Source organism: Melopsittacus undulatus, chromosome 10 (genome assembly GCF_012275295.1).
Source record: "Melopsittacus undulatus isolate bMelUnd1 chromosome 10, bMelUnd1.mat.Z, whole genome shotgun sequence".
Lineage (NCBI taxonomy): Eukaryota > Metazoa > Chordata > Aves > Psittaciformes > Psittaculidae > Melopsittacus > Melopsittacus undulatus.
In genome coordinates, this window is record NC_047536.1 from 21,641,281 (window position 1) to 21,661,636 (window position 20,356).

At 42.2% G+C, this 20,356-nt stretch overlaps 1 protein-coding gene across 2 annotated transcripts in view; it reads right to left on the reverse strand.

Annotated features, from left to right (window-relative positions):
• The window catches only part of PTPRT (protein tyrosine phosphatase receptor type T), a 321,762-nt gene that overhangs the window by 65,499 nt on the left and 235,907 nt on the right, over nt 1–20,356 (reverse strand). For both annotated transcript variants that reach the window (XM_034066730.1, XM_034066729.1), the window contains exons 12-13: nt 20,274–20,310; nt 4,806–4,941 (exon numbers count right to left, since the gene is read on the reverse strand). In XM_034066730.1, coding sequence (XP_033922621.1) covers nt 4,806–4,941; nt 20,274–20,310 — 173 coding nt within the window. The remainder of the gene's footprint in view (nt 1–4,805; nt 4,942–20,273; nt 20,311–20,356) is intronic.

The following is a 20,356-nucleotide window of genomic DNA, read 5'->3' on the forward strand; positions in this document are numbered from 1 at the left end:
ACCAGTCTGGGATTCTATTACAGAAAATATTTAACAACAAGGACGAACAAGCTCCTTAAGAGAAACAGCAATGTTTTGATACAATAAAATGAGCTATTTCCAGGTATGTATCTATTAATGAAAGAAAGTGGTGCTGCATTATGTGAGCAAATACATCTATGTAAGCACTCATCCACTGTACAACTTGTACATTAACACGCTAAATGATGTAGTTACAGTGTCCATCTACATATGACGACAGCAGAATTGCAAACAAGTAGCTAGTGCGCTCCCAAAACCAAGAAAACAAATGTTAATGGTTTTGATTTTAGAGACTGTAAGACTGTCATATTTACAACAGGACTTTCTATATACACAATTTTTACACAGATACACACATACACAGAAAGCCAACCGTACCCTGGGCTGCATCAAAAGGAGTGTGATCAGCAGGTCCAAGGAGGTGATCCTGCCCCTCTACTCTGCTCTTGTGAGACCTCACCTGGAGCATCGTGTGCAATTCTGGTGTCCTCAACATAAAAAGGACATGGAACTGTTGGAACAAGTCCAGAGGAGGCCATGAGGATGATCAGGGGACTGGAGCACCTCCCGTACAAAGACAGGCTGAGAAAGTTGGGACTGTTCAGCCTGGAGAAGAGAAGGCTGCGTGGAGACCTCAGAGAAGCCTTCCAGTATCTGAAGGGGGCCTATAGGGATGCTGGGGAGGGACTTTTCATTAGGGACTGTAGTGACAGGACAACAGGTAATGGGTTAAAACTTAAACAGGGAAAGTTTAGATTGGATATAAGGAAGAAATTCTTTACTGTTAGGGTGGTGAGGCACTGGAATGGGTTTCCCAAGGAGGTTGTGAATGCTCCATCCCTGGTAGTGTTCAAGGCCAGGTTGGATGAAGCCTTGGGTGGCATGGTTTAGTGTGAGGTGTCCCTGCCTATGGCAGGGGGGTTGGAACTGGATGATCTTAAGGTCCTTTCCAACCCTAAATATTATATGACTCTATGATACAGAATGTTTAGCTCACTTCAGGAGACTAAAACTTGTAGATAACAAAAGTAAAGTCAAATCAAATTGTCCACTGCATAAAGATTCTGCCTGGCTTAATTTATCTTCACAGATCTGGCTAAACCCTATTAAAACAGTGGCAGCTCTCAGAAATTTGCAAGTCATTAGAATTTTTGCAATATTGTCTATTGAAACTATGAGCAACTGGGCAACACTTGCTTGTGTCTTGCATATGAAAGGCTCATATTTTTGGTGCATCTCACAGAAACAAAAAGCAGTTTCTGATCTGTCTAGTACTAACCTCAAACTAACTTCTCTTAGTGCTCTATCTCTTCTAGTCTCTTTCCCTCCTCTGTTCTTTGCCCTGGTTAACAAAAGGTTTCATTCCGGAAATCCACTACTGTGCCTATTACCAATGATCTATGATGTCCTGGCCCATGAACAAATGTCACTGTGATATTTTCCAGCTCCATTTCAAGAAAAGGCCTCAAGTTTGTCTAATTACATTGTTTTTCTGTATTGTTGCCTGCCTTAGCTTTGGTGAACTGAGCAGGGAACTCTTTTTAAAGTAAGGTTAATGCAAAAATCGATTGCAAGAGCTTAAGCTCCTGATGTTTCTGTTTGTAAAATAGAGAACTTTGCTATGAAACTGCTCTCTCAGACAAGTGTGAGCTTTCAGCTGTGCTCCTCTGAAATTCAAACCAATCTGTGGTCCAGAGGCCTTTCATTTTTATAAACGCTGCTCCCAATCTGCATTAGTTTACAAATGAAATGAGCCTGACAGGCTTGAGTTCATCTTCAGGGACCACTTGTCCATATGCAGCTCCAAGACTCAACTGGATGCAAGTGGTGGTGCCCATTCAAGGGAGTGATGGGCTGTTTTGTCAGTGATGCTGGAGGTGTGCTCACAGAACCAAGAACAGCAATGCTCCCCAACCTTCCTGCACTCATAGCTTCCAAATGAGAAAAGATTTTAAAGTCGATGAGCCAGATTATTTCTTATAATAGTCTGTATTCCAGTGGGTAACCTTGCAAATGATAGCAAACGGGCCAAGAGCAATACAGGCTGCAGGGATTTTGCATTCTGGCAAGGAGTGACCCAGAGGAAAAGGTAATTTTTCAGCTCTGGAAGGAAAAAGGGCAGAATTTATATTTCTAATACTCTCAACTCACTCACTTTCTTAATTTAATTTTGAAGGAAGATGCACAGGTTAACAGAGCCTATGGCAAAGCTAGATATAATAACATTCTGTCCATGGGACATCACACCCAAACTGACTAAACATTGAAGCTTTTGGGACCTGGCTGGTTTCAAAGAAGAACATGTGTATAGCATAAGAGGGGGGGACAGCTTCAGTCAACTCTAGCTTGGGAATTTTTATATCAAACTGTCCTGGTTTTGGCTGGAATAGAATTCTCTTCCCGGTACCTGGTGCAGTGCTGTGTTTTAGCTTTAGTCTGAGAATGATGCTGGTAACACACCGATGGTTTGGCTGTTGCTCAGTAGCACTTACCCTGATCAAGGACTAGATGAGCTTTAAGATCCTCTGCAACCCACATCAGTCCAGGATTCTATGACTTTATGAATATTTTTTAAAGTACATTGCCTCATAAGAGTATCCTTACCTCTCTGACTTAGCATTTGGCAGGTTACACCACAGAAAAACTGCCCTGGTCATCATGAAAAATCACTGTTTGTTTTCTGCCCAGCAATATACATGATTTATAATAATAATAATACATGATGGGACAGAAATGCTATTAACTTTTAATAGCTTGTGAAATACACCAGATGTGGCATTGCTCTAATGGTTTTCCTTTAATTTTTCATTTTTCAATCTGAAAACAAAAGCTTTTCTTAAAGAGTTTTTAGGAAGGTAAGAGGACTGAATGAGGGCTGGGCATTAACCAGACCAGGAATCCAGCTCCACATTTGCTGAAACCCTTTCTCTGGTTTTCATTAGAGGCATCTGATATTTTTCTGCTTATGAAGTGAAAAACTCCCAGAGGACTGGAATCAGAGACATCTGTTAACCCAGCCTGGGTTAACACTGAACAAAGTGCACCAGACATGAAAACAAAACTCATATGCATTTGCCCACAAAATGGGGAACCTTTACACACACACACAAAATTGGATTAAAAATCTAGCTCTCCCTCACCTTCAGTTAATCCAACAGGAATTCACTGTAGTCAGTCCATATGCCATCTGTTTTACAGATTACATCATTTGGAAAGGTTACTCAATGGATATCCAGTCCAATGTCCTGCTCAAACCAGTTTCATTTGCAGCAAGTCCCTCAGGACCTTGGCCATGTGTTTAATTTCACCAAGGATGGAGATACTCCACCTCCACACCACTTTGTTAATTCTCCTCTGGACTTGCTCTAATACATCAGTGCCTTTCATGTACTGAGGATCCCTTATGGATATCCTATGCCTACATCAACTTCACCAGTGGCAAACAGAAGGCAATAATCTCTTGCCCCAACCTACTTGCTACACTCTTGCTAACACTGCCCTGAATACAGCTGAACACTGTCCTGGATACAGTCAGCAATGCGCTGCAAGGGGCATGTTGCTGACTGTTGTTCAACTTTGTCCGCCAAGATCTCCAGGTCCTTCTATGACTGTACTGATGCATGGGGTTTCTCCATCCCAGATGCAGTACTTTGCCTTTGCTAAACTCCACAAGGTTCCCATCAGCCCATTTCTCCAGCTTCTCAATGTCCTTCTGAATAGCAGCCCTGCACTCCAGCATCTGTAGTATGGAGCTATCCATTTGCATGTGCTCTGGATTATGATAGAGGAGATCCTATGTAGGTTTAACTGCTACACTTATTTCTGGGAAATGAGTGACTGTCAGAGATCTCAAAGAAACACAGCTTTGCTTTGCAAAGCTTCAATCCCTGCAACAGATCAAATCAAATCATCAAGGCTCTCACACATAATGTTACCTGTACCCTAGAGGAGGGTCCACCAGGCCACCTAGCTCCTGTTTAACTTAGAATCAAATTAGTGTTGAGAAGTAGGCTTCACTTCAGAAATAAGGCTGGTAAAATATGTGCAAAATGCATCCTTTTCTCAGGAAAACCTCTTGCCTAAGTGGTTTGCTGAATCAGTGTATTGCACCGTAAATGTGGAACTCTTCAAATAGTAGCAACTACAATAGTCTGCTTCAAAGTACATGTACAAATGAGCCAAAGAAAATCACACAGAATGCACTGTCTGAACAAATTTCATTACCATTCATGATCTTTCTAAGTTTCATTCCCCTATAAACTAAAACTAACTCTTCGAAAGATTCTAACCCCCAGCAAGATACAATATTCCAGCTGAAAACTGGTTGCAAAGCAATTGCTGTGTGAAAGAATATCTCATCAAGACTCACTTGGGAAAAAGACTCTTGGTCACATTATCTTAAGATATCATTTTCCTTGGCTGTGAACAAAGAATTCTTGTCTTCTCCTGGACCACTGCAGTACTACCTGCACAGGCTCATGTGCCCACTTCTATTGCCTGTCACTTTGTACTTCCCCATGCTTTTTCACAGGCTATTGCTCTCCGTTAATTAACAATTCATGATTATTAACACTTTGCAGTAACAAGTATTCTTTTGTTGCTCATACAGTATGTGCCAGATCAGGCATCTCTCCTGGGACTGCTTCTTAGTGGTAGTAAACAGGGATCAACTGATGCCCTCTGTAACCCAAACTGAATGTTTCACCTCTACCAAATCTATTCTTCTTTTCTAGTAACAACACTGTAGCCAGAAGGTCCCAGATGGAAGCAAAGCAGAAACTCACCTTCTCTTGATGGTAAGCATTGCTCCCAAGAGGATAATAACAAACATCAGCAGACCAGCTATAACTCCAGCCATTTTCACCGTGCTGTCAACTTGTTTTTCTGGTTCCACTGCATTGGAATTCTGGGTGGAAGCTCCTTAAAAGATGGAGGAAGAAGAAGGAGGAGATAAAAAGAGCATTTGTAGAAAAATCATGCAATGACCCATTTTACATATTCATTTGAAAGCCTAACAGCGCATTTGCAATCGAACTGCAATAGACAATTGTCCAGCTAACCCAATCCGCCTTTATAAGGGCTGATGACAAATAATTCAGAGCAGTAATAGGGTGTAAAATCCCAGTGTAATGCAACTGGCTCTAGTATTTTACCACATTATACTGTAATGGGGAATTTACTTGTCTGAAGCACTCAGCATACACACAGAAGCAGGAGAATTAATAGCAGTTATCATTTTCATCTCAAACAGCTTAAGTGGAGGTGCAATCCTTACTCATCGAAATAATGATGTAAGAAGTTTGCAGTAACATATCCCATAGTACTACTCACAGAACCTTTTATTTTCTTCTAAAATCAGAACCCATTTGTATTTCTCACTATACCAGAGGCCTGGCTTTTGTAAATACATGGTTATAATTCTGCATGCAACCAGCATTAAGCCAATGCACAGAGCACCCTCCACATCAGTTACTGTATTCCAGGCAGGAGGTCTGCAGCCCAGGCAAGAAAACATCATTTTTATTTGAAATTTTGGGGTCTTTTTTTCAGAGTAAAGCCTACACACCTCAAAATAAAACATGTTTAGGTATAGAGCTTATGCAGCACTTTTTCCTTTTCTTCTTTGTCTGACTTCAAGGATCTTTTGCTCCAGCAACAACTTGCAGAACAACCTTGCAGAATGCTGCCTTCTTCCCTGTTGCTAAGACTACTTCTGTAGTGCTCATTATATACCTGAGCTCTGCTGACTTCACTACTTGCTGCAGAGTTTTTTCAGATATAGCTTGAACTGCTGAGCTTGATTTAGAAAGCCCCACAAGATTCAAGTTGTGCCTCTTCTAAAGACTAAATAAGCCCATCTTTATCACATTCCTGAAATATTTAGCTACTCCTAAAAACATCACCACTGTATTTGCTGAATTTAAATGAATTGCTGTTACATCAGGTCACAATCTTGGGCTTCACCTTTGCTGTTGGAGTCAGCCAAGTCTTCCTCTACAGTTTAAACACAGTAGAAAAGGGAATCAAAGATGAGAACAAAGTGCTGTCATCAGAAGTCCGTAATGTTTTGCTTTTTTAACAGCTCAGTGTTGCTGACCTTCAGGAAAAGCTGAATCATTTCTGTTCATTAAGTCAGTGCTTGGGGAGATAATATTCAATCAGGTCCTTATGTTGGTGAGACAGAAGAAAGCCTCACTGGGTTATTCTTTTGTCCATTTGCCACATGTTAAACTGCATAAGCTTTAAAAGATCTCTGTCTGCAAGGATGAGTCCCACTGGTGACCATGATAAAATCATATAACCTCATATAGGGCTTTCTGGTATGTTCTGAACAGGGCTTAGCTGATGGACTTCCAGGGATGAGGAGCTGAACTGCAATGAAGTGTTGTATTCTCTTGCCATCGTATCTTGAAGAGTACACAGAAAACAAGGACACAATAGATGCAAAACAAAAACCTCACCACATGCAGTGATAAAAGTGTGATTCCATTTTTCCTACAGCTAAGCTGTTAATCTGGTTTGCCGTAGCAAAGCACACTATTTACCAAGCAAAAATGATGGCTGTTGGAAACACATGCAATTTTCAGCTTTCTTTATCCCTGCTCTGCTATATCTGATTTTCCTATTCAGTTAAGGGCTCACTGGTAACTTCTGTGCTCACATGTCTGAAATGCATTAATGGGACTCTGGAGTGTGAAAATAAAATATCAGTTCCATATTACCATCTTTATTTGACAACATCTGTCCAAGAGGTGAGCATCATACAGGCCAACACTATCATGCAACAAAGTAAATGATATACGTACATTTTTTCCCTTGAAAGAGGGTAAAACTCTATTAAAGTGAAATTCAGAAGTACTCAAATTATCCTTCACTTGAGATGCAGTTCCTGCTGTGACCCTAAATAATAGACATTGGAGAATGGTTTTCTACCACTAACAGCACAGTCAGTTTCTGTACCATCCAAATACCCTTATGAATTGTGAGCCACATTAAAAGCACCAATAAGAATGTGCTGTCAACTCCATCCTCTAATCTGCTTGATCGGGTTGATTTTGCCAGGCTGTTGTGTGTTACTACAGGCAATGTGTGCTCAGTGTACTTTTACTTGATAGTTCTCATCCCATTGTACACTACTGCAGTCTTAGAAGGAGAATAAAGGCTTATTATCCATCCTGACACCTACACACTGGGGTGACTGATTCCCTTGAATCTTCTATGTAACTCTTTCTATCTGTCTTGGCAAAGGCCAACAATTCCTTTAGGCTACTAATCCAACCATTTGTAAGTTGTCTCAGCTAATAGCACTTAGGAATTGATATGACAGTGTCAGTAAACTCCTCGATTCTTAAAGCTCTGCAGTGAAGTGTTAGTGCAAAAGTCCATTGTTTTCCTGCAATTCTGGTGTCTTTTCCTTGTAGACGCCATATCTACTATCATATTCCCACCTGCACCACCACTGACTGTAGGTAAGAGCACTTCTATTCTGGCAGGAGGAGGTCTGTGAGCTATTGATGTATTTGCAGCAGATGACTTCTGCTGCTCCTGACTGTAATGCTTGTTTAGAATTCAGTTTTGCTTCTCTCCTTTATGGACATGTAGAAGGTCTGAAATCCTCTGAGCACAGAAGCCCATAAAATTGTTCAGATGGCCATTCCATACAAGTATCTTTACATACACTTGGAAAGCTCTGCACTACCATACTTGAGTGGCACCCTGTTCTTTCTGAAAAATGTTTATATTTAAACTGCTGAAATTAAAAGAGAAAGAAAATAAACTATAACCATATTTTCTAGTGTATACTTCCACCACATGTCCTGGAATAAATTGTTCTTCATAACTGAAGTTGGACACTGGAATAATAGGATATAGAGCAGGTCACCACTGTTATTAACGTGTGTATTTCAGTGGCACCCGGAGCCCCCACTAGGGTCAGGGCCCCATTACACTGTGCTACACATGAAGGTACAATTTCCTGCCCTAAGCTTACTTTCTTAATAAGGGAGGCAAATGATAGCAGACAGTGCCAGAGGAGTGAAGGCTGCAGGTCCCCTGACTTCCTATCTGTGCATTATCCACTGTACCAGGCAACTGCTTTCAGAGATACACATTTATGAGCTGTATGAAATGCGCTGTCCCAGAAGCCTGACCAGTGGCATCAGACTCACAGGCATCAGCATTCACCCAGCACCCCATGTTACATCCATAGCTATTTCAAGATTTTGTAACAATCTATTTCCTTTGCTTCTTCAATCCCTTTCAGAATTCCCAGAGACACATCTTGCAGCAAGACAGGACACATTACAAACAGCATGTTCATGGGAGATGCTGCAGAGGTACAAAGAGAGCAGGGGCAAGTGGGTTATTTCCCAGAGTCATCCACCTCATCAGCCCGTGAGAAGTCAGGTTGATGGATCATCAAGCACTGATGGTGCTGGTGATGGTTTGATTAAGGTCTAATCCAGCTATCCTGACTGGCTCAGTGAAGTATAGCTACTGGAAACATTGTTTCATAAGGAATCATGGAGCCAGCTCCTGATGGCTTTCAATCTTTCAAATTCCCCCTTGCTTCAGACCATGGTTAAAGCTGGCCCTGAAGTGGCTGATAAGGACAAGAATTTTGAGGTTCAAACCCAATTTCAGTACAGAGGGGCTGTTCGTATTCTGGAGTTAAATCTTTCAAAACATTTCTTCAGCTGAAAGCGTCTCTGTCCCCAGGGAAGAGACGGGATGTTCAGCTACTTTGAGCTGGAAGATGGTTTGCAAGTGATTCCAACAGCCTAAATCTAAATCCAGCCGTTTACCAGTCATAACTAAAGAAGAAAACCCTCTGAAAATTCTAAGAAAGTGAAAAATCACCAGCAATATTAATATGTACTTGAAATCCTCTTAATGCTCATGTAAAGTAACTAATAAATTATGTTATTTACTTTATTGATCTGGAAAGATTAAGGATATGCCTTTGGCATCACAAGCACTCAACAGCAGCACTGAGAACTGTTGTTTCTGGACTGACACCCTGTGACAATTCCATCAGATCATGATGTTCCGTGGGGAACAACACTGGCAGGTAAGTGAAAGGTACCACAGGAATCCTTCACCCAGCAATTTATGCACAGAAGTATTGTCTGAAAACAATAAGGCACAAGATATAAAGTGACCTTTCTCTGAGGAGGCAGCACACTGAAGATCACCCAGGAAAGAATGATTATTGAGTACATGTAGCTAAGCAGGAGTGATAATACACACAGATACTTCTACAAAACCTATTTCACAATAGTTTGAAAAGTTCTTTATTTAATGAGCAATTATAATACTGCATTAAAAAAATATAACTAGCAGGAAGAAGAATTCAAAAGAGCCATAGGCAGGAGGAAAAGATGGGGTCTGTGTGAGATTTCCAACTGGCATGAAGAACGAAGTCCTGCAATGGAAGTGGTACTACAACCATCAGTAGCTGCATCACTGCACAGGAGGGAGAAGCATCCGACAGGAGAAGACAAAGCAAAGAGAAAGGCTCTATTGGCAGCAAAAGGCAATGTAAATGTAGATGAGGGAGGGACAAACGAGAGAAGCAACAGCTTCAGCCATGGCCAGATGACAGGAAAGACCCAGAAAGGAGAGAAGTCAGTCTGGAAAAGCCTGGGTTTGGTTTCCAGTTTCTAACACCTAAAAATGTAACTTCTTTAGATAGTTATAAAAAAATAAAATAAAAGAAACAAAAACCAATCAGAAAAAATACTTCAAAGTGTTACTTAACCCAAAAAAATTAATGAAAAATAATGGGTTCAAAGTCATTACAAGCTAAAATGAGCTGCTCAATCAGAGTAATTTCTTTGTGGCACATAATGGCTAGGCAGTATGCTGAATGTAAAATTTCCTAATAGACCTAGAGGCTTATTTTCAAAAGACAGTTATTCTCAAATCACTTGTAAACATGATTTCTTTGTCTCTGTTTTCTTTTTTTATGGCACTTTCCATGTGAGTGGCTTACAAATGACTAAAGCATCTCTGCACGTAGAAATGTTTTCCCTCAGAACCTGATTATATCTATGCGTCTAAAACATAGTCGCAAATACGTAAAAACACGAGGGCAGTCAGGCACCTGTAAGGATCGTAATGTTGAGATAAAGTTGGAACTTCTACGTCTTGATCCACAATACCTGTTAGCTCTGTGTGAACTGGCCACATGCATGGGCCGTGGAAAACAAAATTAGTCTGCAGCCTTCACCTGTATAAGCCAGAGAACAGGGACTAAAATAAAGCCAGCATGATGCCGATGCTTCTGTGTTGTAGAATCCCAGACTGGTTTCGGTTGGAACAGATGTTAAAGCTCATCCAGCTCCAAACCCTGGCAGGGATGGGGCAGCCACAGCTTCTCTGGGCACCCTGTGCCAGCACCTCAGCACCCGCACAGGGAAGAGCTTCTGCCGAAGAGTTCATCTCAGTCTCCCCTGTTCTGGCAGGTTAAAACCATTCCCCTTGTTCTGTCACTACAGGCCCTTGTCCAAAGCCCCTTTCCAGGTTTCTTTTAGGCCCATCATAAACCAACAAAGTGAAACAGCTCACTAAATCTGACAGATTCCACTTGGGCTATTTCTTTGTTGTAATTCATTAAAAAAGAAAAAGAATAACACCAACAGTATCACTACACATCACATCACTACACCAATTTTCTGCCTCCTGTTATTGAAGACTGCACAGCACAGACTTAGGAGTTCAACGAGACATTCTCATTTCTTTAAAAAAGCTCAAAAGAAATTGAAAGAATGATGAGAGCCAAAAGCTTTCAACCATATTTGAAGCAGAGAGTGCAGCAAAACAAAGAAGTCCCAGAGAGAAAGACAGACCAGCATTTGTATGAGGGATTATCAGGCATATGGGTTGAATCTGTAGGAGGATGAGGGTAAACACACAAGGAATCAAGATTAGCAGTATGAAACTGAGTGAGAATTAAAAACTAGCAGTAAGAGAATAACTGATTTGAAGATTCCAGGCAAATACACCACAAAGGCTTTTATTTTCTCCTCCTGTTTTTCTTCCTTTCTGTTCAGAACAGCAGCTCTTGATTTGTGCTGGAGGCAGATACAGGGCCTCCAAGAATGAGCAAGGTTATTATATTTACTTGGAAGAAGAGCTCAGATAAAGAGCAGCTGTTGTGATGCCTACCAGTGATGCAGTGGTTCAGTGATGCTTCCATCCTAGCTCTCCACATTTGTAGAGCAACTTAGAAACTAGCTTGCAATTATAAAAATGGAAAACAGGCAAAATTCCCATTATCAGAAGTTCAGATTTACAGATATGACTTCATTTTTGTATGTTTTTAGTCACAGGGAGATCAATCTTTTGAGTGATACAGGCAAAAACTTCACAGCATGTGACAATGCTATGGGTGTAAAATAGAGTCATCGCACCCAACAAACAAAACCTAATTAACCTTTGCACCAGGCAGTCCCCTCTAAACATCTCTGCTCATCATGGTTATAGAATCATAGAATGGTTTGTGTTGGAAGGGACCTTAAAGCTCATCCAGCTCCAACCCCTGCCACAGGCAGGGACACCTTCCACTGGAGCAACCTGCTCCAAGCCCCTGTGCCCAACCTGGCCTTGAACACTGCCAGGGATGGGGCAGCCACAGCTTCTCTGGGTACCCTGTGCCAGCGCCTCAGCACCCTCACAGGGAAGAACTTCTCTCTTATATCTAACCTGAACCTCCCGTTTTCCAGTTTAAACCCATCACCCCTTGTCCTATCGCTACAGCCCCTGATGAAGCATCCCTCTCCTCTTACGAAAACTCCAAGCTAGCCCAGTAGCAGATATTCCAAGCCCAGTGAGTAAAATCCAGTGGCAGGTATAAAATGACCATGGGAATCAGGGCACCTTTTGAGCCTGACTGGTCAAAGGTACTTGAAGTACCAGGGTGGCCTACAGAAGCTGTGCCTGCTAGTTCACCCTGGAGCTGACTGAGCAGCATGCAAAAGAGCGTACTCACCACATTACAGTCAAAGGGAGTCATATGGCCAATGCACTGGGGAGTCTGTGCATACACACCCTACGTGTGCCGCATAAAACACTGGGAAACCTTCTGTACTTTGCCAAGCTGAAGGAGCAGTTCCAAGCACATCTTGAATGCAGATTTTAATTTTCCTCTACAGTGATATTACAAAACAGTCTGTTTCACACATACCTCTCTTATAACATTGTCACATGCCCTAATGCTACCATAGAGTTTTTTATATGTCCAGTCCCTGGAAGACACTGAGATGCACTGATACTAACTCTGCATCTGAACACTGCTGTACTGAAACATCTAGTTAAGGAAACAGAGGGATAATGTGTTTGTAATAGCCTTGGGTTCATCATGCCTTTGAAAGTGCTATTTAAGGATACTGACAATGATCATCTGTTTATGAATAATTTTTTAAGTGATCCACAGTACCTGACCGGCAGCTGATAGACCTTAGAAAGCACCTCCAGATGCTGGGAAATGAAGAAGAAATACTGACAGTGCAAGTAAGTTGGTGCAAGCATATGAATGAAGGTCAGGATGTGCAACACTGCTGCCCTCTGAAATGCAAGAGCCCTCCTGTACTGCCTCCTCCTCTGCCTCATCCCTCAGCCCCTGTGCTTCATGGGACATTTAGGAAGTTCTCCCTGCAAATCTTCAAGCAGAAAGAGAGGAAGAAAAAAGATACCCAGAACCTCACAAGTGATTAATCATCCACTGCAAAAAATAATTTCCAATTCAACCTTCTACTGGGGCTTTAATGTCCAACTGCTGCCTTTTCCTCCACTCCTTTGCCTGGCTGCCAGGTTATCTGCACACAAAGGTGACTGTATAATCTACCAGCCACAGCCACCACGCATGGACAACAGCATCCTTTCACATCAGGTGGGTGTTGAAAGGGGACAAAGACCTCCACAGCACCTCAGGTGAATCCTTGCTTTGATTCCAGGAGGGCTTGGATCACACAGCAATAATGAATTTCATTCTGCTTTTAATAAAGACCCTTCTACAGGGATACTGGGGAGGGACTCTTCATTAGGAACTGTAGTGATAGGACAAGGGGTAACAGGTTGAAACTTAAACAGCAACGGTTTAGATTGGATACAAGGAAGAAATTCTTTCCTGTTAGGGTGGTGAGGTACTGGGATGGGTTGCCCAGGGAGGTTGTGAATGCTCCATCCCTGGTGATGTTCAAGGCCAGGTTGGATGAAGCCTTGGGTGATATGGTTTAGTGTGAGGTGTCCCTGCCCATGGCAGGGGGGGTGGAACTGGATGATCTTAAGGTCCTTTCCAACCCTAACTATTCTATGATTCTATGATTCTTTTCTGAAGCTTCCACCCTCTCCCCTCCCAAGATGAGGGTCTGGCAGTGCAGCAGAACTCTGCAGTAGAGAATGTACTCTAGAACCTGGGCTGCAGTTATCAAACTCACTCACTTGTGACCTCATCCAGTTCTGCACCAGGTTCTTCACTAATGGGAAGCTGGTTCATTAGCAGCAACCTGTCCCTAAGGCTGACGTTTTAAATTCCTCTAAGTCTTGACAGCAAGTTCGGTGCAAATAAAGATCCTCTCTGGGTTAAGTGGGCATCCACACACCTGAAAGTTCGATTTGTCTTCCCAGCAGGGAATATTTTTCAGCAAGAGCAACATCAGTGTGTCCCTTATTAACAACTAATTCTGGGGATGCCCAAACTTGTGCTAAAAGTCACTTTTAGAAGGCAGAGATTTGTTCACGGGAAAAAAAAAACCAAAACCAGTTCCATGCATTCAACATGAAAAGTGTGATAAAACCCTCTGAAATAAATAGCACAAAACTGAATAAACCTGTCAAAGGAGTAACATTTCAGTCTATCAGAAGACAAAATGCAATATAAACAGATATGAAGTGAGATTAGATCTGTTTAAAAAATACATTATCTGTCTACAAAACCAGAACAGATTTCAGAAAGCAAAAGAGCCCCCTTAAATAAATTTGAGGGAGAATGAGCTATTAAATGAACAGTTTTCATATGCAGCAAAACTGTGTGTGAACAGTAAAAGGTTTTTTCCTCCTCATTTTCCATTAGTTATTTTTTAGTCTCCCCACCATGATTTCCCTGGTCACCTTTCAGACACAGGTTCATTACTGAGGTCTCAATATTGTTATGCACCCATGTTCCATGAAGGTTCCTTCTTCCAGTGCTTATGTGCTACAGAAAAGCAGGAGCACTTCTCTCAATCTTCAAAGCATTTGAACTTCCCAGTAATCCCAATACCTTTTGCACCTGTATCATCACAACCGCTCTGACGTGTAGTTGAAATAATAGCTGTGTGAGGAAGTCACAGCTAGATAGGAATAACCACATAGCACTGGAAGAGGAACGTCTCTACACAAACTTAATCCATCTCCCAACAGAAAACCAACCCTCCTTCTCCTCCCCTTCATATTAATCACACAGAACTCTGTCACATCCCAGTAAGTCAGGCTGAAGTAGAAGAAACTGCTTCTACAAACTGACAGGATTCCCTCTCTATTCAATTTTCTGGAATTAAATGATGGCCCTAGTCCCAGTGTTACATATGACAAGGCAAGTTTATGACACACAGACCTCCAAGTTCATTCTGATTGAAGCAGTGAAACCCTTGGGAAGTTCTGAACCTCCCCAGGAGTGATTTGTGAATGATGCTACTGAGGCTCAATCCTACAACATGTCAGATTCCAGCAGAAGTTTCTATACAGAGGGCTTACAGAATCAAGTTTTCATTTTCCTGCCATCATATCTTCAACAGCAGGACTCGACTAAGTGTAATAATCAGCCCCACCAAATGATGTAGCTACCTGAATTAAAAAATGCAAGCTCATGCAGAGATTCAGGCTGCAGAGGACCAGCAAGGGTTCCATGGGGCTCTCCTGCCATGCTCAAGTGCCCCTGTGGAGACCTAAGCTGTGTTTGCTTAGGCACGTATTCACCTCAAGTATTCAACAGGAGTGCCCCCTGTATGCTGTAGTTAGAACAACTGTTATACTGTCCCATGCAAACCAAATATAAAACAAGAAGTCACAAAGCTGCTCAGACTTGGGAAGTTGGAGCAATTTTCCTTGTCCTGAGCTGATAATCACCTGTGCTCAAGAGGCTGGGCGGGTTTCGCGTGGTCACTTGTTGCCTACCCATTACTGCTAAGAACAAGCAAAACGGTTCCCAGGCAGCATGCACGAGGGAAAAAAAAACAGGGAAAAATAAAAATGTACCTTATAGTGATTATTACAGTTCCATTCTTTCATTTGCAAGAACTCACATTTTAAAGGAAGACAAAATGAGCATCAAGAGATAAGGAACCATTAATGAGCCCTCTGCCTTGGTTTCAATTACAGTGTAAAATTAATTTAATGCACTTTAAGAACACAAGAGTTAATTGCTCTCTCTTGGTAAGAGGTTGCAATTTGCTCTAATAAAGTGTCAATATAAATATGTTACTTTAAGACAGGGAGAACAAGTCAGTTAATTCAGAAAGAATGGGACAGATTAAAACAAATGCTATCAAGGAAACCAAATGGCAAAACTAATAAATAAAGTGTCTGAATGAAAATGGTATGGCAGAGAGCTGGTGAATCAGGCTTTAATGAGAAACTTGTTTTTAAAGAGTGGTTTATGCTAATGATATGCACCCAAGCAACTAATGCTGTGAAAGATGACATTTCTCCAGTAATTCAGAGAAGAGGAGTAGTCCATGTGAGGAGAGATGTTTATGGCTGGAAGTGGTAAGAAATCTGAGATCAATGAGTGAGAAAATACATACACAGATACAAGAGGTTAATAATGCTTCTGGATTAGAAACATGCTGGCAAAACAGGGAAGGGCTACAGAGACTGGATAAACACAGAGCTTTCTGATGGACTGTCACCACAGGAAAGGCTGCTGATGAGTCCCTGCCACTGGCCCTTCCCTCTGGGATCAGCCAAGACTGTGGACAAAAGGAAATGAGTTCAACAGCTGTGCTTACCCGGTGGGTATCTGCTATATCTCCCAGCTCTCCTTTGGAGCATACACTACTGGTGCCACAACCTACTGCTCTGAAATGCCGATACCCCAGCGTTTAATAAACCAATACACAAAGATCTGAGAGATCTTTCTGGCAACCACAAGAATCCAGTTCATCTCAACAGGAGCAGCAAGCACAAAACCAGGCAGAAGGGTGCACCTCTGTGACAGGTGAGAACAGCACCTGTGAGAATCTGACCTGAACTGGACAGGGGTTGGTCTGAACAGTCTATTTCTTGCTAAAAGGGCAGGGGAGAAAATCAGAACATCTCAAAAATTCTCTTAAATGAAATCAAACACTTTTTAAATTCCTAATAGAATCATCCCAGACTGGTTTGTGTTGGAAGAGACCTTAAAGCTCCTCCAGCTCCAACCCCTGCCATGGGCAGGGACACCTTCCACTGGAGCAACTTGCTCCAAGCCCCTGTGTCCAACCTGGCCTTGAACACTGCCAGGGATGGGGCAGCCACAGCTTCTCTGGGCACCCTGTGCCAGCGCCTCAGCACCCTCACAGGGAAGAGCTTCTTCCCAATATCTGTTGTCTACTTTCATTTTCCTGGGTCTTACAAAGGGAATTGCCTTTGCTAAAGCAGTGGCAGTGAAGCAGCTTCATGTATCTCTCAAGTAATTAAAGCTCTGCAGCTTCTGCCCAGGTGCTGTGCAGCAACACCCAAGATGTGTTAAACCCCCAGGAACACGCTGCCTAACACATTTCATTGCCTAATTACTCCCACATTCATGTTTAGTGCCCTTGTTAATCCAGTGCTTCAAGAGAACCATTTGCCTCATTTAAACACATCTTGATCCCAATCTTCCTGGCACTGGTGTAAATCAAAACTCATCTCACTAATGTTAATGGAGCTTCTGCAAGTGTCAGACGTGTAGGAATGGAAAAATTAGGCCTGTATCTCCAAATGAACATTTAGTCTGGCACTAGCAATATGTATTTATTTTCTTGCATCAAAACAAAATATGCTTTTTCTCTGGTACCAACTCCAAGCTTTTAAGCTGTCAGTGTTGAGATCAGCCCTGCTTCCAAAAAAGTTGTAGATTTTTTTCCCTGACTCCACAGAGGGATCTTCATGAACAGCTCTGATGATTTCCTTCAAAGCAGACTACAGGTTTGCTCATTCTATCCTCAGAAAGACAGGGATGCAAATAAAGACAAATACAGGGCAATGTCATTAAAGATAATCAATGTAATGAATAGAAGACAGCAACAAGTCATCTAGAACATCCCAGCTAACAGCTTTTGAACAGATCACAATGTAATGTTGATTTTGAGTGTCTCTGTCCATTGTTACCCATCAGAGAGAGGGCAGATATGACCCCTCCTCAGGAGCTGGGATGTGGAGTGTCTGAATCCTGTTCACAGGGAGTTAATATATGGTGGGAATTCAGCCTCATGACATACCGAAATCAGAAACTATAGGAAAGCTCCAAAGCACAGAACCACACTGTTCTGCTATTGCTTGGGTGCGCATACTTCATATAGTCATAGAATTGCAGACTGGGTTGGGTTGGGAAGGACCTTAAAGCTCATCCAGTTACAACCCCTGCCACAGGCAGGGACACCTTCCACTAGAGCAGCTTGCTCCAAGCCCCTGTGTCCAACCTCCCCTTGAACACTGCCAGGGATGGGGCAGCCACAGCTTCTCTGGGCACCCTGTGCCAGTGCCTCAGCACCCTCCCAGGGAAGAGCTTCTGCCCAAGTGCTAGCAATGGGAGATACTGCCAGACCACAGATCTGCTCATGATGCTACCCCTGCTGTGAGCTGCAGAAAATATTGTCCCTTCTAAGAGTTAAGGCTGTGTAAAATTAACCACTGCTGGGCACGTTCTATTGTCCTTCCTGATGGGCAGGCACCAGGAAATACAACATTGCCATTCAGTGAGTGAGGACACAAGAAAAAAAAAGAAGGGAAAAATAAACTTCCATAGATATATAGAAATAATATATCAGCCTGTAAGTCCAAAACGATATCTATTGAGACAGTGAGAATAAACACTAGACCTACCATAATTTCCTGTCCTTTTCCATGCATGTCAATCAAGAAAAATCCTAAAAATAAGCCCATCCAAAAGCAGTGGCTCTCAGCATCCTCAGGCTCTCCCCATCTCTTTTATCTCTCTTATCAAATTAATATTAGTAAGAGATCCTTTTATAAAAGGAGATGACATTCAGAAACAACAGCATGAGGGAGGCTTAGTGACTGCTCCTGGTGACCTGGCAGGTTAATGAAAATTAAATCAGTTTGCAGAAGTCAACTTCAGGTCAAACACTTCTGTGACAGTTTTCTGAAGGACTCAGATCAGACAGTGCAAATCAAAAGGTCATGAAGGCTGTCATTTTCCAAACTATGGAGGTTTTTCTTTGTTAGTCACAGAGCAAATATCCTTCCTCCTAGCATGACAACTTTATTCCACCAACTCCAAAAAGAATGATTAAACTAGAAGAAACTACTAGATTTCACCTAGTTTTTCTGATCTCATGAAGGGACCTCTACTCAGGCACTGGGAAGACTCCTGCCATGCAGACTTGTCCCATCCAGTCCTGCTCTTCCACTTTCCACCACCAGAAAGCCAAAATAAGGTATCTGAAATGGTCGCATCTCTACCAGTTGGAACTTAGGGGGAAGGAAGAGAGACGGAGACACACGGAATGTTTTTAACCAGAGAATGAGTTAAATAAAGATTTTACATAGACTATTCAAAAAGGGAGGCCACAAGAGGATGGAGGGAGAACCAGAGCCACGGGTGAAAAAATTGGAGAAATGGCTCATGCTCCTTGGCTCTCAGTGGTGACACAATTGCTTACAGCCCCACCTGGCGGCACACCAGGTCTCGGCAGTGAACTAGCTGCAGGGGTGGGATGCACATGCATCTACCATCTTCCATGCACAGTCTTCATGGACTGGGGGATGTCTCCAGATGAAGACTGAAAATGTCCTCTTCTGCTACCCAAGAACAGTTAGCTAGCATTTTTTTGAGCTCTGTAAGTGCAGATGCAGAAGGGATCAGTAGAAAGTACCCAGAAGTAACTAACTAAGTTACTGCCAAAAGACAAAGGAGTGAAAAGAATGGGGAAAAGTGGGATAGTGCCTCAAAAAAGAAAATAAATCATGGGTCCCTGCCGATTTTTCTTAAATCTCTAAAGAAAGACTCCACAGGCAGTAATGCAGTTATTTCATATTACAGCAAAGCAGCAAGAGCACAAGGTGGTCACCGTAAGTTTGGGAAATGGAGAGCTACCTCCATGGACAGCATGGTCCATTGCCATTATCAGATCATCACCTCATAGCTCATTTTGAGACTATGACAAAAGTGATCCTGGCAGTGTTCAAGGCCAGGCTGGAGGGGGCTTGGAGCAAGCTGCTCTAGTGGAAGGTGTCCCTGTCCATGGCAGGTGGCTGGAAGTGGATGAGCTTTAAGGTCCCTTCCAGCACAAACCAGTCTGGGATTCTGTGACATATGTTGAGGAGTCTTTTTACAGCCACTCCTTTGTGTTACAGGTAAATCGGTTTCTGACACCTCTGCTATCAAAGCAGGCCCTGGACTGATGTTTAAGTCCTTACAAGAGTTGTTAAAATCAACTCCAAGCTCCATGAAGGAACCCAGACATTGTCATCACTGAGGGCTCTACCTTGTGAAGCAAACTGGGGATGGGAGCATTGCATCTTAACAATATTCACCTCAGGCTTGCTCAGTCTGGTCTATCTGGTTTATCAGTTTGGTCTGTCCTGGTCTAATTACAATTAAAGTCAGGAATATACTAGTTGGTTGAATCACACCGTGAGAATGGTGTGATATAAAATTGTGCCCCTCTGCATTCACTGTTAGACTGACACAAGATCTCCTCTTACTTATCTACTTCATACAGTTGCAGAGAGGATGAATTTTAATAGGAAGTTAATGTTGTTTTTTCAGTGACTTTCTGCCAATAGCAAGAACAGTCCCTAGGACTGACAACAGAATTAAGGGAAAAGAGGAACCACAGTGATAAATAACCTGTCTTAAAAAATTAACAGTCTACACATCGAGAGGTTCTGGAAACTGGTGTTCTGCCTTTGTAATCCTCCTTTTAAACACAACCAGATAAAAAGGGAAAATAAAAAGGAAGGCAAAAGTCTCATTCTTTGGGTAGTAACTGTAATCAAGTTGTGTCACCACTGCAGCTTTTACAATACTGGCATTATGCTTTGCAGGGAAAAGGAGACTCACATACCTTTGGTTGCCAGCCGGACACAGTTGATTTTTGTTTCCTGAAAAATACAAAAACAACACAGGAAAACATCAAGATGTGTCATT